Source organism: Capsicum annuum, chromosome 12 (assembly GCF_002878395.1).
Source record: "Capsicum annuum cultivar UCD-10X-F1 chromosome 12, UCD10Xv1.1, whole genome shotgun sequence".
Taxonomy (NCBI): Eukaryota; Viridiplantae; Streptophyta; class Magnoliopsida; order Solanales; family Solanaceae; genus Capsicum; species Capsicum annuum.
In genome coordinates, this window is record NC_061122.1 from 90,742,766 (window position 1) to 90,768,674 (window position 25,909).

Consider the following 25,909-nt stretch of genomic DNA (forward strand, 5'->3'; position numbering starts at 1 on the left):
TGAGGGCCTTTATCTATCCTAGACCAAAAAAAAATAAAGGATTTATTCGGGTAAAGTCCCGAATCCTAGCTGCAGCAGTGTAAGCCACTGGGTTGGACACAACAATAGCTGGCCATTCATTCTGAGAAGCAACTAAATTAGCAAGAGTAGTGAATACAGCTTTAAACTCTACATGAGAAATGTGTTTGTCTAAGGGATCTTCCTTAATGGGCTGAGAGGCTGACTGATTTCAATTTCTCCTCAGTAGTTGTTTTGGAGGCATGTTTTATAATTGAAAGGAAGAAATGGATTAGACTAAGAGTTTAATGGGAGCTGATGCTCACTTGCACAACAGAAATACTAAAAGAAGGGAAACTATTCCTAAAATATCTCATAGCCTCGTATACATAAATGTGTCGTGCTACACACCCACGCACAAGACTATACTCGATACGGGCTTTTAGACTTCCTAGGATAATGTTGAACCTTAGGATCTGATAGCAAGTTTGTATTGCCTCGAGTCTGGTACCTCAGATGCTACACAATGCTAACAATCCTAAAGAACCACTAGCTAACCCATGACTGATATCTGTATCTGAGCACCGGATAATAGTAATTTTATAATAACAATATAACTAAAATAAATGTGGAAAACTGGCAGAAAAATTTCCATAAAGTTCAAATACTAAACAATACTGAATAAAATAATGTCTAAAAAAGGTATGATAATACCAAGACTGAAATAACTACCTGAACATGCTATAGGCTGAAAGTCTCTAAATTGTCCAAATGAGGAGTTGATAGGACATGTCCCTAACTAACTCCATTTACTGAACTGAATGTGATAAATAAATGAAATAGAATAACATCCTTAGATGATGAGGACTCACTACTAATCTGTCTGCTAAACGTCTGATCTACTAAGGATACTTTAGAGCTTGTACGTCTAAAACTATGGTATAAAACACCATAGAACAAAACAAAAGTATGTGTCAGTACATATGATATGTGTCAGTATATATGAATGTACTGGTATGCAAATTGAGGTAAAGTTGAATGCAAAGGTTCATATACATGAACTATAAGTGACTGGATATCATTAGAATAACTGAATGAGAATATATGCATGACTATATAGATTGTAACTAAAATTATGACGATTTGAATATTGAGTTTCATTGATAACATGGATTACTGATAACCGATACAATTTAAAATGAGTGATTATGTCTGACAGTGTAATTCTAATGAAACTAGCTAAGTTCTGTACTAAGCTGAGTGACTGTATCTGGCAGTCCTGAAATATTTAGAACTATCTGAGTTTTATTACTGAGACTGAGATAATGACTGTGGAAGGTAGTCATCTAATTGACATACCCCTTTTCTAAATAGATTTGGGGTCCAACCTATAACCCAGTTGGAAGGGTATTAATACAGTGCCACTGGTAAGGACAAGCTATGACTGACCCTCACCTGGCAGTGTCCCCAAAGGAGAATGGTGGGACCCTCATACGATAGTGTTAATCCACCTTATCAACCCTCAACTGTCAGTATTGATGAATCAATCTATGTAGGCTATATAGTTCTGGAATGATAGGATGGCTTCTAAGGGTCACACCCTCTATTGTCGGTGTGTGTCCTCATCCTTGGGTTTGCTTGGTGCTGAATTTTACTCCCAACTGAATAAAAACTGAATTGATTACACTAAGATAAATTAGACTGAGTTCACTGAGTTTTGTGGACTGATGGAATATTACTGAATTCTATTAACTAACTGAGTTTATGAGATTACTGAGTTTTCCTTAGTCATGTGACTGACTGAATTCTACAGAGTTCTAAAACTTACTGAGAATACTACTGATCATGGAGTGACTGAGATTATCATAAAACTGACACTGGCTCTAGGCACACAGCTAAATTGTCAGGTATTAAATATCCCCAAGACTCTATAACATAAAAGTAAATAGGACATGATACTTCTTGAACCCATAACAATTGTCAACAATTTATAAGATAATCATTGAGAGATTTAAAGATACACTTGATACTCATAGTCTTGTACATGAATAGGAATACATTCCAACATATAATAAATTCACAAATCTAGTCTCATGAACACTCCATCAAATCATCAAAAGACATAACATTAGCATGGGAGTCATTATGAACATGTAGTTATATCCTAAGTTCATAATTTAGATCAATAGAGGATCATAAAACACAATTCTACTGACTTAGGCATTTTATCAAACACATGTATATACTTAGGATAGGACATTAACATTAAACAATTACATCATGGCTATATTAATCAACCCAATTTCATGAAATTCAATCAACATGCTAGCATAATATCAAGAAATACATAAATATTGCATCATGAAAACCATACATAATTAGCAACATTGATACAATTTCAATCCACAACATGAACATCATTATTTAAATTTTAAAAATGGTTTCTTGAACTTTAAGGATAAAAAGGATCCTTGGATAAATAATTTACAAACCTTGGTGGCTGATTTCTTGAAGATTGATGGAGGAAGGCTTGAATTCTTGGCTTAAAATTAATCACCTAGGACTTCTTGTTCTTGTTAAATTGAGAAATAATGAATGTATTTAGCCCAAAAATGACTAAATTTTGTGCATGAGGGTTGAAGGTTGGGGGAAAGTAACGTAATTACCCTTAAGAAACCAAAAGATGGGCACCGATGCACTGAGTGATGCGGCACATCGATGGCATCGACGCGATACTCGACGCGTCACCCCATGATTGCGCCAAGCCTTAGTACTTTTGACTGGTAATTTCTACAACAATATTAACCAACGCGATCGACGATGTGGGGCGCCAAGATCGCGTTGGTCCACTATCTTGGACTTCCAAACGTGGTCTAAATGAAGTTTAAAAAATCCAAAACTTATTCAGGAAAATGCATTGACCTTCCTAATCATGAATAAAAAAATAGACCTTTAAGGGACATTGAGGTCGCAAAATGAGATTGCCAACTTTTGAAGGCCAAAAATAATTTAAGTCTAGAAACTTAGCTAGAATTTTCTAAGTTCAGGACCTCTTGACAAGCTTAAAGGATGAATTAAGCTTAGGAATTTTGTGGGGTCTTACATAGATCTTTCGTGATGGAGCAGATTTGATCTCATCAGTTTGATGATGTTGGATTGAAGTCAATTTGACATAAGGTATTAAGTGGAGGGGATAAGGAAGCCTCACTTGATTAAGATGAAGTTTTGCATATTAGAGGCTGAGTTTGTGTGCCGAAAGTGGTGATTGTACTAGGTTGATCTTAGAGGAGGCCCATTGTTCCAACTATTTTATCCATCTAGGTGTGACTAAGATGTATCGTGATTAGAGACAATACTAACAGTGGGGTGGTATGAGGTGAGATATAGCAGATTTTATAACTCGTTGACTTTATTTCCAATAGGTGATGTACGAGTATATGAGACCAGGTGGATTGCTTCAGAGGTTACCCATTCTCGAGTAGAAGTGGGAATAGATCACTATAGACTTTGTGACTGATTTTCCTCATACATCTCATAGTTCTGACAGTGTTTGGGTCATTGTGGATTTATTGACCAATTTAGCTCATTTTATTCTAGTTCAGGTCTTATTCATTGCTGAGAGGTTAGCCCATATCTTCATTCATGAGATTATGCATCTGCATGGTGCATTAGTGTCCATTATTTCAGATTGCGGTATCTTGTTCACATTTCACTTTTGGAAGGATTTTTAGGATGAGTTGGGTACTTGGGTTGATATTAGCCTAGCATTTCACCCACAGATTGATGGCTAGATAGAGTGGACTATCCTAGTTTTGGAGGATATGCTTCGTCCATGCTTGATGGATTTTGGTGGCCAGTGGGAGCAATATTTGGATTTAGCAGAGTTTATATATAATAATAGCTACCATCCTATTATTGATATGGATCATTTGAAGGCATTGTATGAAAGGCTTTGTTGCTCTTCAGTGGGTTAGTTTGATATTTCGGAGGTGAGACCTTGAGGTATGGACATGCTTCGTGACTCTTTTCATAGAGTCTGGGTTATTCGGGATAGACTTCGAGCAACTCAGAGTAGGCAGAAATGCTATACTAATCGTAGACTTCATGCCTTAAGATTTGGTGTTGGTAATCATGTTTTTTGTCGAATTTCACCCATGATGGGTGTGATAAGATTTGGGAAGATGGGCAAGCTTAGCCCCAGGTATATTGGTCCATTTGAGATTCTTCGTACTATTGGTGATGTCGCTTATGAGTTAGATTTTCCCCTAATGTATTAGCTATTCATATAGTTTTTAATGTTTTTATGCTTCACCGTTACGTTCTGGGTGAGTCTCATATTATTCCTTGGGAGTCGGTTCAGTAAGATGAGCGGTTGTACTTTGTTGAAGAGCCAATGTCCATTTTGGATAGGGATGTTAGGCATTTGTACTCTTGAGTTATTCTTGTGGTTAAGGTTCAGTAGCAACATCGACCTATAGATGAAGCTATTTTGGAGGTCAAGTCTAATATGCGTAGTTCTTATCCTTAGTTTGAGGACGAACTAGATTTCTAATGGTGCATGATGCAACAAACCTAAAATTTGATGAAATGTGTGAAATTTGTGATTTTATGTGATTTTACTATTTTACCCCTCCTCATAGTCGCATTATGATATTTATGGGGTGTGGGAGTGATTAGCATAATTTTCGATGTATTTTAGTATCATTTATGTGATATTGTGGTTTTTGATGGCTTTGAGAGCCTTATTTTAGACTTATGAGGATATCTCTTGATACGTGCAATGGATGGACGAATGGACTGTTCCAGCAGCTCTATAATATCTATTTTAGGCTAGGTAGACCTTTGATTCGGGTCCCGGTGCACCCGAGCTCATTTCGACCTAGTGGTCAGAAAGTTGAAAAGTTTGAAATATGGGTATGGGACACCCATTTGATCGAAATGACCTCAGATGGAAAATCCGACTTAGCCAGCAGATCTAGAATGTAGATTTTAGGCTGTTAGCATATTTGGTATGATTTTACGACTTTTAAATCTCATTTTGACCCTTGGTTTGAAAAATTGTGATTTTGGGTTTCAGGGGTCAATTTTGTTAAAATGATATTTTTTTGAAAATATGATATCGCCATCGAGTTGGGAATGTAGAATTTAGTATAGTTGCATAGTTCATTTGCATATATCAGACTCTAACGAATCTCGAGCACCCCGTCGAAGTCCGAATTGACTTTTAAACAAAAACCAGCCTTTTAACCACAGCTGTGTAGAAAAAGCTGCAATAATAAATAGCTTTTTGGTCTATTTTGCTCATTTTTATTCTTGCCTCTTAGGAGTTGAATCCTAAAATAGTGCGGTAGCTTAAAAGTAAAGTTTGTGAGAGCTTGGGAAGCTATATTAACACCTTTTTCTTGATTTTATTATGGATTAAAGGTAAGAATTTACCATTTTCTTAGTAATTTTTTCATTAATTTCTCAAAACCCCAAAAACTTCGGACATTATTTTAAATCCAAATTTCACTCTTTCTCACTTGAATAATATTTTTTTCTTATAATTACTAGTTTTTAATCAATTTAACCTTCAAAACAACTTCGATTCTTGATTTTAACCCGGATTTTAAAGATTTTTCCAGGTAATGCTCAAAAATAGTTTTTCTTAGATTTGAACCCCGTTTTTGACTTAATTTAACTTGGTTTTTCAACTGCAGGTTCCTAAACATATGGAGAACATGTTTTTGAAGTAAGGTTTTGATTTTGCTTTTTGTTTTCTAAAACCCATTTTGGGAGTTCATTTTGACCCTGAACCAAATGTAGTCAATATGAGTGTCGTTGGTTTTATATTGATGCATAAATTTCATATTGATGTTTTTAGGGGAGTTCAGGATTGTTCGTGAAAAGTAAGGTCGTAGGTTCAAGTGTAGCGGACCGATTTTCGCTTTCGAGGTAGGTTATGGCTTAACTTTTTTAGACTGAGATGGGTAGTAAATGTTATACAAAATGCATGTTAGGGGGGAACTAGTCATGAAAAATTTCTACTTATGTGTGGTGCTCATGTGGGGGGCTATATGCGATGTAATTGTCAAAATTAAGTTATTATGTGATATTTCTGACTGTATGGGGTCCTAGGTGATATTAATAGCATTAAATACATGTGAATAATTGGGTTGTGTTTTTAAGATGCTTAATATAGTACCATTGGTGTATTATGATTATACTCATACTTTATTTGGTATATGATAGATGTGGAAATCCGTGGATGAAACTGAAAGAATGAGTAGATATTGGCTCACATAGTTGTGGAAATATATCATTTTGGTTGGTTGTGAAAATACTCATTGTAATTGGTTGTGAGCATTACATCCTCACATCATACTTATTCATGAAACATTGGTACAACCATGGAAATATCTGAGAAACATTGGCGACTGTTTTTTAAAACCCTCTCCAAGGAATGTGTTGGGGAAGAGATATTGTAACGCCTTATCAAACCCTTTTCGAGGGATATTTTGGAAAGGAGATATGAGATCTGTGGATTGTATACCGGTTGATGAACCCTCCATGGTTCCTATATCGGGAAGCTTTAGCTCCATAGATGTATATGGGGATTGTGTGACGATCCCGGAGGTTGTGCGATGACCTCGTGCATCATCATCATCATATGCATTGAATTACTTTATTGTGTTTATTTTGTGTTGTATTGCCTTATTGACTTATCATCTATGTATTTTTCTTACCATCCTTTAATTGTATTTCATGATCTTCTATCTACATATTTTCTCTTGTTCTATTTATATGTGACATAATGTATACTTGTGCTTTTTATCTTGGTGTGTTGTTGTAATATATGTGAGATATATACCATTGTGGGACATTTTCTGATTACAGATGACGTGCCCTTAGTGTATATTTTGTATGCTTTATTTACTACTTTGCTTAGTCAGCCTATGATACCTACTGAGTACAAGTGGACCGTACTCATGCCTACTGCGCCCTTTCGGTGCAGGTCCTAACTCGAGTGCGCCTCAACTTACTTGACTCGGGCGATTGTTGGAGCTTCCATGGTAGCGGTTGGACATTCATGTGTCTGATGTTCACCTCTATCTTTCTATAGTAGTTATGTCTTTATTAGGATTCGGAGACATATATTACTCCTTTATAGTTATTTTTCTGAAGCATTTGAATCTTGGATTTTATTAATAGTTCTTATATTATTGGCACCTAGTTTTAGGGATGATTTGTTTTTTGAATAAGTTCTTTCTGCATTGTTATGATTACTCATATGGTTCAGCTTCATTCTAAAAGCTTTACCTTGTGATATTTCTGTCTTTTCCTCTTTTCGTATCAATTTGGGTGATAGGATTACTTGTCAAGGTACTCTGCGACAAGTACCATCATGACTCTCATTTTTGGGTTGTGACAGTACTAGTTAGGGTAAATAGGGAAATGTCCAGAATACCCCCACTTATATCCCTTTAAAACCTATCCAGGAGAATAAAAAAATGCCCACCATACGAGTCCCTTCTATAACTTGTATCAAACCCATACCACTCACACCTCTAAGTTATACCCATTCCAGTGACCAAAACCATTCCACCAACCAACGCTAGTAAGCATACATCAGGACTATACCACTTGTACCCTAGCATATGGCTCGTACCCATGAGTCATATTAGGTCAAGAGAATGGATTTATAGGAAATCTTGTAAGTGTCAAAACCCAGGATATTTCCATCTCCCCCACTAGGAACATTAATCCCCTAATGATGGACAAGGTAGGGGTAACCAAACACAGAGTCATTTGCATTATCGATCATCCCTTCAAAAAAGTTTGAAACCAAAGAAGAAATGATGTTAATCTTTCCAAGTGCATTATATCTAACAAAACAACCTAAGTTCAAACATATATTCACAGTTTAAAGCATCAAAAGTGTCATGTTTCCATGCCACATCAACACCCTCAACTTAGACTTTTGCATTTCCTCAATTAAACCAAACCAAATACTATATCCTAACCCAGAGGCAATTCTTAAAACAAGAAGGTCTCTAACACCCCATAGGAGTGATTTTGGATTCAATTCTAAATATTGTTTCTCCCTTATCAATTTTAAACTTCGCAACTTAAACTTGTATATAGCAATCCCGCACATGTAGAAATATGAAAAAATCCAATGACAACATTACATTAGCAATAGAAACTTGGGCATATACATGCCTTACATTCATCAAATAATCTAGAAAACTAAAAATATAACCCATGTGCACTCACAGTCAATGGAATTCCATTTACTCCTCATGGATAGACTTCTCTAATCAGGGATGTACAAATCTCTCTTTCTCACAAAGAAGTATCACCGGTGTGCATAAAATACCACAAGATTGCCCTTATGCTCTTTTCCTAAGTTGTTAGACAGTCACAGTAGGATCATTATAGGACTTTATTTGGCTTGTACCATAGGCTTAGGGCTGGTATGATACCAGATTTTTAAAGTGACTAAGCCTCCTAGGCACTACACTCTTTTTGGGGTCCACTATTAATGACTTATTTTATTTCCACCCTTATTTCATTTGTTTCTTTCTTTGCACATTCCACTTGAGCTAGGTGTTTCTTTCTAGACCTTATTTTATATTGTTTTCTCTTATTCTTCTTCTTTTTCTATACCTCGTACTATGTTTTCTTTTCTTTACATCACGTCTACCCATGTTTCAACTATTTCCCTTGTACACTTTTTTTCTTTATTTTAGCTTTTCTCTTATACACCCCTATAATAGTCACCCTCAACTTATGAAATTTACTTGAATTGAGTTGCACAGTGTCCCCAGGAGGACCAGGGAAAAATAGGTTCCTTGTAACTTAAACGGGAAGGAAATAGGTGTAGTAAGAAAATTGGTCTATTAATGCACAAATATTTGGATCCAACGGATTTGTTCATTTGGTTCAGCCATTATACCCTTAAGTGGACTCACACAAAAATGGCCTATGATCATTTCCTACCTAACGATCCTTAGACCTAGGCAAAAACAACCCGACAAATTCTAGATTCCAACACAACCAGGCACAAAGTATTACTAAGTACTAGTTATCCAATTATGCAACAGTTTTTGTCCCAAACTATACTATACCTAATCCTAATACCATTATCAGATACTCAATAGTCTTGCACAATTATATAAATCATGCCATTCATAAAATAAATATTTCGAGGTGGCTCAACATTTTTAATTTTTTAACATAGTTGACAATCCCATTTCTAGCATTATCACAAAATCAATAGTGCTTTATCAATCATAAAATAAATTTTGAAATAAGAGTAAAAAATCTTGGAATACATCCCAACTTTTCAAAAATCCATAAAACCATCATCACAATTCAAAAGTATCCATGGCCATAGGCGCGCTGATCTACTCCCTATCTCTGTTGCCTGCCTCAGACTTGTAAGTCATAAAAGACTTTTAGTGTTAGCTACATATAAAAAATTTAAAACTTCTCCCGAATTTTTTTCGGTACCCCCATCCAAAAATTGAGAACGTTACACTATCCCCAATGTTAAAAAAATAAAAAAGAGTAGGGATAAAAATCATACCTAGGTGCTCAAGGCACCGGATCATCAACATCAAAATGTGGGCCCTTATTTGGGTCCCACTCTCCTCAACAACTATCCCAAATAAGACTAGATCATCAACCGATAGGGGAACAACATCAACTCTCTCAACATTAAGAACCGTAGCCCTTAAACTATTATCTTCCATAGCCATCTCTCGAATCCATGTCTGTTGGTCCTGCTCATCCTGGATAATTCCAAGTCTATCTTTCTTCATTGAATTCATGTCTTCTTTTATCTTTTGCTTCTTTTTTCTTCTCTCTTCCTCTGTATTCTCAGCCTACTCATCCACATATATTGCCCAAATATTTGGCACCTCAACTGTGGGAATCATAGTCTATACTATAGGCTCTGCCACTGTTGGCCTTTCATAAAACTCTGTGACCATCTTCTTTAACTCTGTAATCTCTACTCTAACATCAGTGACATTAAGCATTTTTCCACTTCCGAACTATTGAGTAATCCTCGATTCAAATACATGTAAATGCTCTTAGAGGCATAGTTGATTCATCCAGCTTCTTACTCAATCCACCATATAACTTACCTTCACAGTCAGCATTGTCGACTGGGTCACCACTTTTGTCTATGTAGCCTGAGAAATCATCATAACCCAAGTGGCATAGCTTGTGGCCTAGGTGTCACCGACTGGACTAGCAGTGACATACTAGAATCTATATCTTTAGTTGGAGTATCAGTCCGTGCACCTGTCTTGGTGTTCTCAGCAGTGGCACCAATATGTGTTTGACCATTTTACAGGAATAATCCCACCATAACATTCGCTGCTTGCCTTATAAGCCTATCCAATAGGTTGGACGCATCATAAATTAGTCCAATATTAAAATTCCAATAGGCTTATCTTATTTCATCAATTCCAAGGATCTCTAATACTCTTGCAGCTAAACATATTTGCTTAATCACGCAAGGGTAGGCTTGTAACGCCATCTGCTCTGCAATAGCCCTATCTCTCAACTCTCAAACTAAGAACTCACTAACGTCAAATGCATTCCCAAGTGTAAAACCTGATATTATCGCAGCTTGGAACTGGCTCAGTACATCATCACCTGTAGTAGGAAATAGCGTATGAAAAGCTATAGTTCACCAAGACTTACCCTCAAAGTTGAAGGTACCCTTCTTCATTTACGGAGACTCTTCCATACAGCCTTCAGCCCAGGCAGTATACACATCGTTCAAAGATATACACTCTATAATCCACCGAAACATTACCAGTTTGTCATTAGTACCCAATGTTTGGTTAGTAATCTTCCTCATTTCAGTTGTTCTGTAATCTATTTTTGTTGTGTTGTCTGAGGCCTGATATTTTAGGTCACACAAAAATCTTCTAATGGTTTGGAGTGATATATCCATCCAAACTCCACGAATGATCAATGAGGCAATAGACTACGCTCCTTCCACAACATGACCTATGCATACTGTCACATCTACTCGCCCTTAAATGTGATATAGAACACACGAATGAGGACCTCACTATATCGTCCTACTAATCTTATTATCCATTCGATACCATAATTTTTGGACTGTTCTACAAACTCAGGCAATTTAGCCATACCCATAGTAGTTATCCACATATCATTATATAATACTCTCTAAATCTTATTTCTTGGTAGCTGAGACAACCATGTATTAAATATTACCTATATTTTGGAGTATCTCTATTGTTCAACGATGGGCACTAGAGTAGGGGCTATTGCTAGTGGGGGTTCTTGTCTGGCTATTGGAGTAGCCTCAACCTCGGGACCAATGGATTCCTCTGTACTGTCCTCAGCTAAAGTAGATTCTGCTTCATCATCTTCATTATCCATAGGTTGTGGTGTGTGTGGAGGAGAGACAGTTGCATTTTTTAATCTTGGACCCTTTGGTGGTGTATCAGAATCTCAAGGGACAACCTTCTTCTCTTTTTCCTTAGTTGGTGCCTTGCCTTTCTGAGAACCTTTCTTGGATGCGGTCCCAGTGTATTCTTCCCCGCTGCTTTCAGAGATAGTTTTAAATTTGGAGAAACTTATTTCCTAACTGTCCATTAGGGCTTGTTTATTCACCTTCTTGGCCATGGTTTTTAATAAGGAAGTAGCCTTTGGAGGCATATTTCCTGCAAATACACTAAGTTTAGTAACTAAGTAAAGAAAGGAAAAGAAAAATTAGCAACTAAAGTTCAATGTGCCCTTTCTAGTTTAGGTATGAAAGGTAGTTACTGGTCCTATCTATCGGATACAATTCGTATACTTGAGTTGTATATTAGACAATGTCAGATCATTATTCACAGATCAGCTTATGACTCCTCCTTACCAGTCGTACCAATAGGCTATGACTCATAACCAGCAGTCATAATCTGATCAAAAACTTTTGTTCTTTTATATTTCTTGCTAGGTGGGTATGATTAATATGTACAAGTCGTAAGGTTGGGATACGACTCATATGGTTTAGTTTTATCTATTCTAGAACTTTGAATTTGTCAGATTTCTATGTTTTCAGTGGGTGCGAGTCCCATTATGACTCTCATACCGGTGGGTACAAGTCGTAAGGAGTTCCGTATCCACTGCAACATAGAAGTACAACTTTCAAAGTTTGACTCCGATGAAATTCCCAAACTACCCATTACTTTTTTTTAGCAATATCCAGTATTTGAAATATATAAACACATAAAATTCCATTTTTAAACCCTATTTCATCGACATTTTCAATTTTCAACCCAAATATCCAAATTATGCAATCAACAAACCAATATATGCAAAAATTGTACTTAACCCATGATTTCTATAGCACATATTACTCTATTCACATTTTAATGCTGCAAAAATAAGTTGAGAGACCTACTTGGTCAGTGTAGAGTGTACGATTTCGACTTTGGATCTTAGTAGCCTTAAATTAGACTTAAAATCGTACCATATGACCAATTCGAGGTTATTGGTAATTAGAATTAGTTGGAAAAAAACTTGATTTTGTAGTTTGAAGTTAAAATTTTGGGGTGGAAAATTGTGAGTATAAGTTAGAGTTCTCGGGTGCCCTATCGAGTCCAATTTTCTATTTAAATCGTAGGTCTTAGGTCGGGTCAAACCGACGAACTAACCTAGTAAGATGGGGTACGAGTTGTCTATATGACTCATACCCAAGTTTATGAGTTATTTCGTTGACTCGTATGGCGTGGAAACTTACCTGGGTTCTTAAGTGGATATGACTCTTGGTCACAAATCGTACCCAAGGAATACGAATCATATCGTGAGTTGTATGCATTCCAAACATTAATATCTGATTCTAATTTTTCTCCCAGGTCAATATAACTCCTACTTATGAGTCATATCATATAGATACGACTTGTAAAGAGTTCGTATGATATCTTTCTAACTTCTTTTGATTTTTGTATACATTCTTTAGTCATGCACATTGAACAAACAAATTACCCTCTGAACGAAATAAGTACAACAACATGGGTTACCTCCCATGCAGTGCTTGATTTAACATTGCGGAACAACGTGGCTAAGTTGGATGCTCTGATTTCACCAACGAGCCTTAGGGGTTTCCTACCATGTAGCGCTTGGTTTAATGTTGCGGCTTGACAAAATTGCATCAATTACTCATACTTTATCAAGATCAATATCAACTATTTCATTCACTACTTCCATATTTCCCATATAGCGCTTTACTCTATGACCATTTACCTTGAATAGTTGTCCAGTATCCTTTTGTAGTTCTAAAGCACCATAGGTATAGACTTTTGAAACTGTGAATGGGCCATGCCATCTAGACCTCAGTTTTCCAGCAAACAAGTGAAGCTCGGAGTAATATAGTAGTACTTCTACCTTTCTCAAATACCCTCTTCTCGATCTTCTGATCCTGATACAACTTAATTTTCTCTTTGTATATTGCAGAACTTTCATATACCCGGTGTCGGAATTCATTCAACTCATTGACGTTATACAACCTTGACTTACCTGAATCCTTCCACTCTAAATTCAGCTTCTTCAATGCCCATAGTTCCCTAAGCTCAAGCTCAATTGGTAAATGGTAAGCTTTGCCATCCAAAACCTGATAGGGTGAGGCACTTATGAGTGTTTTGTAAGTTGTACGGTAAGCCCATAATGCATCATCTAAACTTTTTGCCCAATCAGTCTGATTATCATTCGCTAATATGGACTTCAATTCTGTATTGGAGACTTCAACTTGTCCACTAGTCAGTAGATGATAAGGTTTTGCCACCTTGCAATTCACTCCATATTTTGTAAGTAGACTCTTGAATAGATAAATGAAAAAATGTGACCCTCCATAACTAATAATAGCAAGTGGCATACAAAATTGAGAAAAAAATATTCTTTCTCAAAAATGTCATGACACTCCTTGCATCATTATTAGGAAGTGCAATTGTGTAATGCCCTGAGTATGCACTCTAGACATCACACCGTGCTCATAATACCTAAAGACCATAAGCTAACCCATGACTAATAACTACTGCAATCACTGAATAATAATAACTCTGTAATAAAGCAGAAATTAAGCTCAATCTACCATAAGGTTCAAAACTGAAATCAAACACTTAACATTGATAAATAAATACTAAAAACTAAATAGCTGTCTAAAATAATCTAGTCTGAAGATCCTCTAACTGAACTGTCTAAATATGAAGTTGATGGGATAAGCCCACAACTAACTCTGACTACTAAGGTATTGATAACTAAAATAATACTCTATCCTTGAACTATGAGGATTCATATCTAAATCTGCTATTGATAATCTGGGCTGCTAGATACGGTCAGGAGCCCATATATCTGAACCTATGATATAAGATGTCATAGACCAAAATAAAGATATGCGTCATTACTTTCAATGTACCGATATGCTAGGTAAGGTAAGGCTGATGCAGGGGTTCATATGCATAAATAGTAACTGGCTGAGAAATCATGAATATTACTGAGTGCGAGTACATGTATATCTAAAACTGCTGTAAAATATTGACTATGCAATGCTAGGTGCATAACTACGTATAATATAACTGATAGCACATTCAATACTGGATAATGGGTTCTAAAAACTGAATGACTAATATTTGAGTTTACTGATACTGTATTACTATTAACTGAGTGACTATTTTTGACAGTCTTGATTTTGTAAAATTGAATTGACTTCTAACTAGGGTTGGGTGACTGCATCTAACAGTCCTAATTTTGATACTAAACTAAGGTTTTATACTGAGTCTTAAACTGAAACTAAAACTGTGGGAGTGTTCATCTAATCGATATACACCGATTATGAACTGAGTTGGGGTCTAACATTTGAACCCAGTCAGAAGGGTGTTAGCACATTGCCAAGGGATACTAACAATGACTATGAGTTAACCCTCTCTTACAGGAAGCCCTTTCATCAACGCTCACTGGCAGGAAAACTCGTACGAGATGTATCAACCTTAGACTTGCAGGAATATATATCAACCTACACTGGCTACATAGTTCTGTAACGCAGGGTCTTCTATTAAAAGTCAAACCCATTTTACTAACAGAAATGCCCCTATCCCTGGGTTCGCTCGATATTGATTCCTACTCCCAACTGAATAGACACTGATATGATTTCTGGACAGTACTAGGCTTGACTAAACTATCACTGATTGTGCTATCTAACTGAATTGGACTGAGTTCATTGACTTCTATTAACTACTGAATATACTGAGTTCTGTTACTGACTGAGTATACTGAGTTCTGTTACTGATTGAGTACTACTGAACGTGACATCACTAAGATTATCCTAAAACTACTATAAATCTAGGTAGTAGCTAGATTGTCAGGTATTATATACCCCCAGGACTCGATAGCATAGATGGTAAAAACATAGCACAATCTTGAAAACATGAAAAGTAGTCACTTTGTCACAATTCATTCATTGAGACATTTTAGCAAACACTTGGATGGCATGAACTTGTACACATACTACTATGTCATGATTCACTATTCAACTCTCATGAACATTATATCAAACACTTGGGGGCATAGATTATGCACATAATAATAGTCCACATGCAAGTATCATGATCACAATTCCAAACTCACAAATTCAAGTGTTTCCAACATGAAACTACATAACACTACACACATGTTTTTTTAATTCACATGAATTTTATAATTAATCATGGATTAGAACCCAAATAATATCATAATCATGAATACAATTTAACTCAACATGGAATTAATGAAAGAAACTATCTTAAAATTTTAAAAGAGGTTCTTGAACTCCAAGGGTGGAAGGAAACCCTTGGATGATAACCTAGCATACCTCGGTAAGTAAAATCGTTAAGATTGATGGTGTGTTATTGAAGATTGGTCTTGAAATTTGAATACCCTAGGGTTGGTTATTGAGTAAATTTGAGAGAGAATGAGAGATTTTCACTTTAGAGTAGGTTAATATTGTGTTTTTAGGGCTGACTAAGGGTGGGAAAATAACCCAAATACCCCTCTGGATGCGGTGTTTTAATCACTGAAAACATGCCCAGTGATGCGGTGAGCGAGGCGCCGCATCGATGGCTTCAATGCAATGACCAATGCGCCGCATTGAGTTTGGATTGGTTCACTGGAATCGCATTGAAAGCTAGGGAAAAATTACTCTTTGATGCAATGATCAATGCGATGCATTGAAATCGCATTGACCCATTATATTAGCCACTTGAATATACCTCAAACAAGATCTGAAAAATACAAAACTCACCCAAAGTATACCATTGACACACCTAATCATGATTCACTCCAAGGATCAACATTTTAAGGTCATAAGGGTCGTAAAATATGATCAAAAAATTATGAAGGCTAAAATTATTCTAGAAGTAAACACTTAGCTAAAATTTCTAAGTCTGGAACATCTTTTCAAGCTTTAAAGGGATGAGTTAAGTTTAGGATTTTGCAGGGTCTTACAATATCTCCCCCTTGGGAACATTTTTCCTCGGATGAGACTGACTAAGCTGAGAATACTAATAGACTGAATTTACATACCGATCATGTACAACTAAAGTATGATTTCATGACTGAATCTACTGATATAATGAACTATTATATGACATGCATAACAAAAGTATAACTGAGTTTTGAAGACCTGACACATGACCGAGCTATTTCATAAAGGTATGTGTGATATGAGTATGTTATGCAATTGAACAGATACAAAGTTGTAAAGGTATTTTTAGCATGAGACTGAGTAAATTCAAGGAAAACTGTTACCTTGAGCAGTGTCTAAGTTTTCTGAGAAAAGGTGAGGATACTTGATCTGCATATTTGCTTCTGTGTTCCAAGTAGCTCCCTCAATGGACTAATTCTGTCAAAAAACTTTGACTAGAGGAACCTCTTTGTTCTTTAGTCTGCGAATGTAAAAATCTAGAATTTTGACTGGGATTACCTCATAAGAGAGGGTGTTCTGGACATCAATGCCCTTTATTGAGACTATAACTACTAGGTCACCTATGCACTTCTTTATCAAGGAGACATGAAACACTAGGTTCACTAACGCTAAGTCTGAAGGCAACTCAAACTTATAAGGTACCTTTCTAAAATGGACGAGAATTCGGTAAGGACCAACATATTGGGGACAAAGTTTCCCCTTCTTGCCGAACCTCTTCAATCCATTTATAGGATAGATTTTAAAATACATCAAGTCACTAATCTTAAAATTGAGATCCTTTCTTCGCACATCATCATACAATTTCTTTCGGCTTTGAGCTGTCTTGAGCCTTTTCCCTGATAAATTGAACTTTTTCTAAGGCATCAAATACCAAGTCAGGCCCTATCACTGCGGCCACACCCACTTTAAACCAACCAATAGGGGATCTACATCTTCTCTCATAGAGCACCTCAAACGGAGGCATCTAAATACTGGAATGATAACTTTTATTATATGCAAACTCAATCAGGGTAAAGTGGTTATGCCAACTACCTTTAAAGTCAATGGCACACGCTCTTAAAATATGTTATAGAGTCTAGATGGTCCTTTATACTTGAACATCTTTTTGAGGGTGAAAGGTTATACTGAGGTGAAACTGGGTACCAAGACCCTTTTGGCAGGCTTTCAAGAAATAAGAGGTAAACTACGTACCTCTGTCTAAAATGATAGACAACACAACGCCATGGAACCTGACCAACTCTCTAACATAAAGCTTTCCATAATCCTCATCTTAATAAGAGGTATGAACTGGTAAGAAATAATATGATTGATATCCTGTTTATTATAACCCAAATCGAATCATGTTGGCAGTAAGTACGGGGAAAAACTATCACAAAACTTTTGTGGGAATACTAAACTCTTGCGTAGATCACTAGGCTTTTGATGCTCATTCTTGACCTGCTGACATGTAGAGTACTTAGCCATAAACTCTACAATGTATTTCTTCATCCTACTCCACTAATAGGCCTCTGGCAAATCACGATACATCGCAGTGACCCCTGGGTGAATTAATTAACATGCTCCATGCACCTCTGCAAGAATCCTCTATCTCACGCCATACACATATGGCACACATAGTCTACCCTAGAAGCGTAACACACCATCTACCCCTTGGAGAAAACCTCTACTTTCTGATCTCTGACTGACTCTTTTAGTTTAACTAAACTGGGATCTCTATTCTACTTTTCTTTTACCTCAAAAACCTAAGAGAGTTTCAAAAAATTCTGCACCTATACACTACCCTCTGCTGAATCGACTAAGTGGATACTTAGTCGGCTAAGTTAATGAACTTCTTGAATTAACTTCTTCTTACTATCCTCTACTTAAACAACACTACCTATAGAAATCTTACTAATAGCATCAACCACTAAATTGTCCTTGCTTAGATGATACAGAACACTTATATCATAGTTTTTCAGCAACTCTAACCACCTTCTCTGATATAGGTTGAGGTCTTTTTGAGAAAATACATACTGCAGGATCTTGTGATTTGTAAACACATCCACATGTACCCTATAAAATAATGCCTCCAAATCATTAAGGCAAACACGACAGCTGCTAACTTAAGATTATGAGTGGGGTAATTCTTTTTATGGGGCTTAAGCTGTCTAGAGGCATAGGCTATGACCTTACCTCTCCATATCAAAACATACCCCAAACAAATCTGGAAGCATCACAATAGACAACAAATCCATCTGAACCATATGGTTAAGTTAAAACTAGGGCTATAGGTAGTCGAGTATTTAACATCTAAAAATTCTTCTCACAAGAATCTGACCACTGAAACTTTACTTACTTCTGAGTCAATTTGGACATAGGGGATGCAATGGATGAAAACCACTGACTTTAGCTAAAATTTGCACTTAATGAATTTGGCGAACAACTGATGGGATCTGAGAGTTTGTAATACTATTCTAAGATGGTCTACATGATCATGTTCACTATGGGAGTAGACAAGAATATCATCAATGAGGACTATGATGAACATGTCCAAGTACTACTTGAACACGTAGTTTATCAAGTCCATGAAGGCTACCGAAGCATTGGTAAGACCAAATGACATGACTAGGAATTCAAAGTGGCCATAACAAGTTCTGAAAGCTATTTTTAAAATGTCACATTCTCTGACTTTGAGCTGGTGATAGCCTGATCTGAGGTCTATCTTAGAAAATCAGCTAGCAAAATATATTTGGTCAAATAAGTCATCGATTCTGGGAAGTGGATACTTGTTCTTGACCGTGACTTTATTTAGCAGACGGTAGTCTATACATATTTTAATGAACTTGAGAGAATACTCTTTCACTGTCATGTTGCCCTTCTTCAGATTAATGAACTCCAAAACCTTCGCTTCCCTCAACAGTGGGAAGAACCTATCTAGAAAAAAAATGGTTAACTTCTCCCATTCTATGAGAGCTGCATCTAGGGCCCTCTCTGCCTTCCAGTGCTTGAACCATGAGTGAGCCATATCCTGAAACTGATATGGAACTGACTCAGAACTCTCACTTGTAGTTAGATCTATAATATTTATAGATTTTTGTACCTGATCAAGGAATTCTTATGGGTTCTCATCTAACTTAGACCCGGTAAAGGCTGGAGTGTACACTCGGGTAAAGTCCTGAATTTTTGCTGCAGCAATATTGGCTACTAAGTTTTCTAGAACGACAACTGGGCATTCATTTTGTGCTTTCATATAATGAGCTATAGAGGTTAAAGTTGCTCTAAATTCTGCATGGGAGACAAGGTCGTCCAGGGGATCTTCCTGAATGGGCAGAGGTATTAGCTGGTTTCCTGTTTTCTTTTGTTGTTCATTTTGGGAGGCATATTCTATAAATAAAAGGGAAAAAGAATTAGACCGGGAGTTTAACTTGAGATCATGCTCACTCATATGAAATGAATATTGAAAGTAGGAAAAATTTTCCTAAAATGCCTCATAGCCTCTTGTTTATAAGTATGGCGTACTACACACCTATGAATAAGACTCTACTTGATGCATCTTTTAGATTTCCTAGCACTCTGTTGAACCTTAGTCTCTAATGCCAAGTTTGTAATAACCCGAGTCTGCACCCCAGACATCATATGGTGCTCATAATCTTAAAGGACAACAAGCTAACCCATGATAAGTACATACTGCAGTCACTGAATAATAATAACTCTGTAATAATGTGAAAATTAGGCTGAATCTGTCATAAGGTTCATAAATAAAATCAAATATTAAATACTAATAAATAAATACTTAAAACTGAATAATTGTCTAAAATAATCTAGTCTGAAGAGCCTCTTACGGGAAAACTCGTATGAGATGTATCAACCCTAAACTGGCAGGAAGATATCTCAACCCACATTTTCTATGTAGTTCGATAATGTAGGGACTGCTACTAAGAGTCAAACCTTTTTTACTGATAAGAATGCTCCCATCCCTGGTTTTACTTGGTGCTGATTCCAAATCCCAACTGAATAGACACTGAAATAATTTCTTGACTGAATTGTGACTGATCATGCTATCTAACTGAACTGGATTGAGTTCATTGACTTCTATTAACTGAGTGAATATACTGTGTTCTGTTACTGACTTGGTATACTTAGTTTTGTTACTGGCTGAGTACTACTATACGTGACATCACTAAGACTATCCTTAAATTACTGTAAATCTAGGTAGCAGCTAGATTATCGGGTATTAGATACCCCTAGGACTTGATAGCATAGATAGTAAAAATATATCATAATCTTGAAAACATGAAAACTAGTCACTTTGTCACAATTCATTCATTGACACATTTTGGCAAACACTTACATGGCATGAACTTGTGCACATACTATTATGTCATGATTGACTATTCAACTCTCATCAACATTATATCAAACAGTTGGGGGCATAGTTTATGCACATAATACTGGTCAACATGCAAGAATCATGATCACAATTCCAAAATCACAAATTCAAGGGTTTCCAACATAAAACTATATAAAACTACATATATGCTTTTTTAATTCACATGAATTTTGTAATTAATCATGGATTAGAACCCAAATAAAATCATAATCATGAATACAATTTAACTCAACATGGAATTCATGAAAGCAACCATGTTTAAATTTTAAAATAGGTTCTTGAACTCCAACAGTGGAAGAAAACCCTTGGATGAACACCTATCATACCTTGGTAAGTAAATTCATGAAGATTGATGGTGTGTGCATGAAGATTGGTCTAGAAATTTAAATGCCCTAGGATTTTTTCTTGAGTAAATTTGAGCGAAAATTAGATATTTTACCTTTAGAGTAGGTTAATCTCGTATTTTTGGGGCTGATGAAACGTGGAAAAATGACCCAAATACCCCTGTGAATGCGGAGTTTTAATGAATCAAAATGTGCCCAGTAATGTGGTGAGCTATGTGCCGCACTGATGGCATCAATGCAATAACCAATGTTCCGCATCGAGTTCCTGGTTGTTCAATGGAATTTCATTGAAAGTTGAGGAAAAATTATCCATCGACGCGATGGGCAATGTGACGCATCGAGACCGCATCGACCCACTATTTTGGCCACTTGAATATGACTAAAACAAGGTCTGAAAAATTTGAAACTCACTTGATGTAACCTATTGACACACCCGATCATGATTGAATCAAAGGATCAATAGTTTAAGGTCATAAGGATCATAAAATAATATCGCCAAATTATGAAGGCTAAAATAATTATAGGTGTAAATACTTAGCTGAAATTTTTAAGTCTGGGACCTCTTTTCAAGCTTTAACGAACTGAGTTATGCTTAGGATTTTGCGGGATCATATAAATTTATTCCACCTATTTTGAAACATAATTAATAGCTACCAGTATGTACTTCATGCCACATGAACTCACAAAAAGTCCCATGAAATCTATGTAACACACATCAAACACATCCAATTCTAAGATAGGGGTCATAGGTAGTTCATGTCTTCAAGTAATAGTACCTTGTTGTTGACATTAATGACAGGAAGCAACATAGCCATGAGCATCTTTATATATAGTTGACCAATAGTATCCGCATCGCAGGATCTTATGAGCTATTTAGGCCACTCCATGGTAACCCCCAACTAGCAATAAATGACATGCTTTAAGTATGCTCATCATCTCCATAGTATCTACAATAGACCATTCAATGGCCCTTTTGAAATTTTACAAAATTGACAACAATGATTCTATGTCTGACTATCTCAGGTCAGTTGTAATATTGACCGAAAAAGTGTTGTTGGCCCCCAAAAACTCATATTGCAAGTGAGATGGGAAGGCCTTGAATTCTAACAATGGTTGTTCCTCAATGGATGGGCAAGCAGGTAGAGTTTTTCTATTCTTCAAATCTAGATCAAGCTTCTTTGGTGCAATATTCTAGCCATTACCATTCAATTCACAAACAAGCTCCTCATATTCTTCTATGCCATCTGAGTTAAAATTCATGATCACACCTGCAAATGCCTCAACACTTAGTCTTCCTTTACTAGGAACAACCGCATTAGAACAATTATCCCACAAAGTTATAGAATCAATATCATGAAGTGAATCTGCTTCTTCATTGTTCACATTAATCACATATATCACCCTCAACTTATCAGGCTGCTTCATGAATTTGCATATTTCAAATATTACCTGTTCATCATTAAATCTCAATATTAGATATCCAATCTCCTAATCAATTAATATTAAACCTGTAGCAATAAAAGGTTTGCCAAGAATAATTGGGACTTAAAGGCCCACTTCACAATCTAGCACAACAAAGTCAGCCAAAAAATAAAAAAAGATAGTTTTACTAAGGTATCATAAAGGATACCGACTGGCTTCTTTACGTATCTATCTATCATGAATAGCCTCATGCTGGTAGGTTTTAGAGCATCCATCCCTAATGCTTGAATACTGTAAATGGAATGAGGTTGATACTAGCATCCAAATCACTCAATGTACGTGCAAAGTGGAAAGATCCAAAAGCAAAAGGTATAGTGACTGCACTAGGATCTTTCTTCTTTTGTACCAATGTTCTAGTGGATACAGCACTGTAATAATTAACATTGTCAACCGGCTCATAACTGACTACTTTTTTCTTTGTAATTAGTTCCTTTATGAACTTTTTATAGCCTGTATCTAGTCCAATTCCTCTACAAGTGGTTTATAGATAGTTAGTTCTTTTAGCATAGACAAAAATTTCTGATACGTACCCTCTTCTTGTTTTTTTTTTCTCAGTCATTATGGATAGGGAGGACGTGGTCTTGGAATGATTTCAGCATAGGCTATGTAGCCTTTTCTTCTCCTTCATTAGGCTTGCTGCTGCTTCCCATATCGACTGGCTCCACATCATTTTGTGTGTACTCATCAATAGTAGGTGGAGGTAGATGTACAGTAACCTTACCACTCTAAGTAGTAATGGCATGACATTGATTGTCGTTTCTAGGATTTACCACTATGTTGCTCGGAAGAGTGCCAGGTTGTCTTTGATTTACTATAGCTGACATCTGCCCAAATTGTTGCTCCAACTGCCTAATTGCTATGGCGAATGATTTGACTTTTTGATTTAGTCCCGACACATCCACTATGTAATCTTTCAGAGAATGTTCTTGACTTTCTTGTCCTTTGACTAGCTTAGACAAGAGAGACTCAACTCTAGACTCTGCATCTCGGCTGTATAGTAGAATGTATTTATCACTCTTCTCCTTATAGTCATCCTTACATCACAATCAACATCTTTGTCTCTACTCCTACCTCTGTATCTATCATTATAATAGTTCCGACATTGATTCCCTTACCCTTGGACTCAGAAATTTGCCAATCTACGATTAAGATAGTTTACCTCTTCTTCAAATTCAATCTTGAATGGTTAGGATGTACAACCCAATGCCGCTACTACAGCTACTGCATTAACTTTCTTAGCATTTAGTGAAGCAAACTGCTTTGTGAGCAATCCAATATTAGTCTAAAGCTGTGATACCTCTTGTGCAACCATATCATTACCTGCTCCATATGTATTTTTCACTCCAATAGCATATGCACCTGTACCACAATCAGAATCTCTGTTATGTCATCCTTTACTGGTGACTACAATATTGTCATGCAATTTTCGTGTAGCATCCCAATAAAGACGTAAATAGTACCTACCATGGCTCTCAAACTAGCACTCAGTGATCTATAGAAGATTTTTGACAAATTAGATCCTCTAATTCAGTGGTTTGGCACTACGCTCAGCTTCTTTTTGCATCTAAACCATGCTTCGTACATCAATTCTGCAAGTAGTTATCTGAAATTATAAATTTCATCCTTCAGTTGTAACTTCCGTGCGGGAGGAAAAAATCTATTTATAAACTATTTCATCAACTCATTCTAAGTAGTAATAGATCCTCTTTGTAGTTCCTCTAGCCATAGAGATGCTTCTCCAGTTAAACAAAATGGGAACGACCTTAATCTCAATGCTTCCTAATCAACCCCTAGGAGGTTATAGTTTGTGCAGATCCCAAGGAAATTAGTAAGGTGCATGTTCGTATCATACTTAGCTACTCCTGAAAATAAACCTTTTAGGTTCAACAGCTGGATCATAGCCCTAGTAATATCAAACTTCACATTAGTTCTAAAAAGAAGGAACAATAGCTCCTTTCTCAATAGGGTCAACATAACACAGGTCTTCATCCTCCTCCTCATATGGATCTAAGTGCTGGTATGATGGAACATATGAAACTCTTCCCTTTTGAAATCAATAATCAAAAACCTATCTAGGTCTTTCTAGTCCATGTTGCTGAAAACATTCAGCTTCAGCAGCCAGTTTACCTTCTCCAACTTCTCTTTGTTCTTGCTCTAATAGTTGTTGTGTCTGTATGTCTATAATATTCTACATGTCTAATGGATCATGTGGGAGTGCTGTATTTGGGACCATAGGTAGGGATCTTACACCCAATCACGAACTTGTCCTAACATCCTTCTTGGTGTTTGAAGGATTCTCTCTGGCTTTAGATTAAAAGGGAGTAAGGGATTACCTCTAATCCTAGTGCTTGGAATACATTGGCGTATGCCAAATCAAGAACAGAAAATTAAAAACTTGAGAACTTCACCAATTTAATTTACTACTCAAACTATTATTGCCGACAACGATGCCAAATTTGATATCGGCCAAAACTACTCCTCAATCGAAAGTAAAATACAGTCGATGCAAATATAATAACCCAAATAGGTTGGAATCGATTCCACAGGGAAACATGAGTAGTTGTTTCCTTGATTTGATCCTAGAGTAGTGCAAAAAAGTAAATGGGGAATTTTGTTATCAATAGCAAAGAGTAACCAATTATAGAGCGCTTTTGAGTTGTAATCAATAGGAGACGAAAGGTCTGTATTCCCCCTAGCTTCTCAACTCTGTAGACATTTCGTGATCAACCCACTGCTGAGTTGTTTTGCATGTAAAGCCTATAAGATAGGTATTATCAATCGCCTTTTGAGTAAGATGATAAATTTCACCCTTAGACTTGGTTATCGTCTTCGGGTGTTGCCTTATTGTCCTTTGCTACAGACTCAGTTCACTTGATCCTTTGTTATCAGATCATGTGATAAGATGGAATGTGAGGACTATAAGATATAGGTAGAAATCTTAAGTTACTTTTCTAATCTTCTTTCCCCAATCACTGGCTTCTTCGTTATCGAAAGAATGCGAATACGGGCTTTTACCTAAAGATTTTGCAGTTACTTGAAATCAATTATAGTGAAGAAGAATTAGGATTCATTCATAAACCCTAGAACAGATATGTGTCACACTTCCTCTACATAGCTAATACGCCAGGGTTCCCACAACCCTAGATAAGGACATTAGCCGCTCATGTTTGTGCAAGAAATCATTATTATCAATGAAGAATACATAAAATCAATTTCTCAAAAGTAAGATAATTAACTTCAAAGTCT

General features: G+C 36.4%; 1 protein-coding gene across 1 annotated transcript; it reads right to left on the reverse strand.

Annotated features, from left to right (window-relative positions):
* Positions 1–13,339: 13,339 nt before the first annotated feature.
* LOC107849054 lies at positions 13,340–13,885 on the reverse strand. The gene has a single exon (XM_016693725.2). The coding sequence runs from the start codon at positions 13,883–13,885 to the stop codon at positions 13,340–13,342; it is 546 nt and encodes a 181-aa protein (XP_016549211.2).
* Between the last annotated feature and the right edge of the window lie 12,024 nt (positions 13,886–25,909).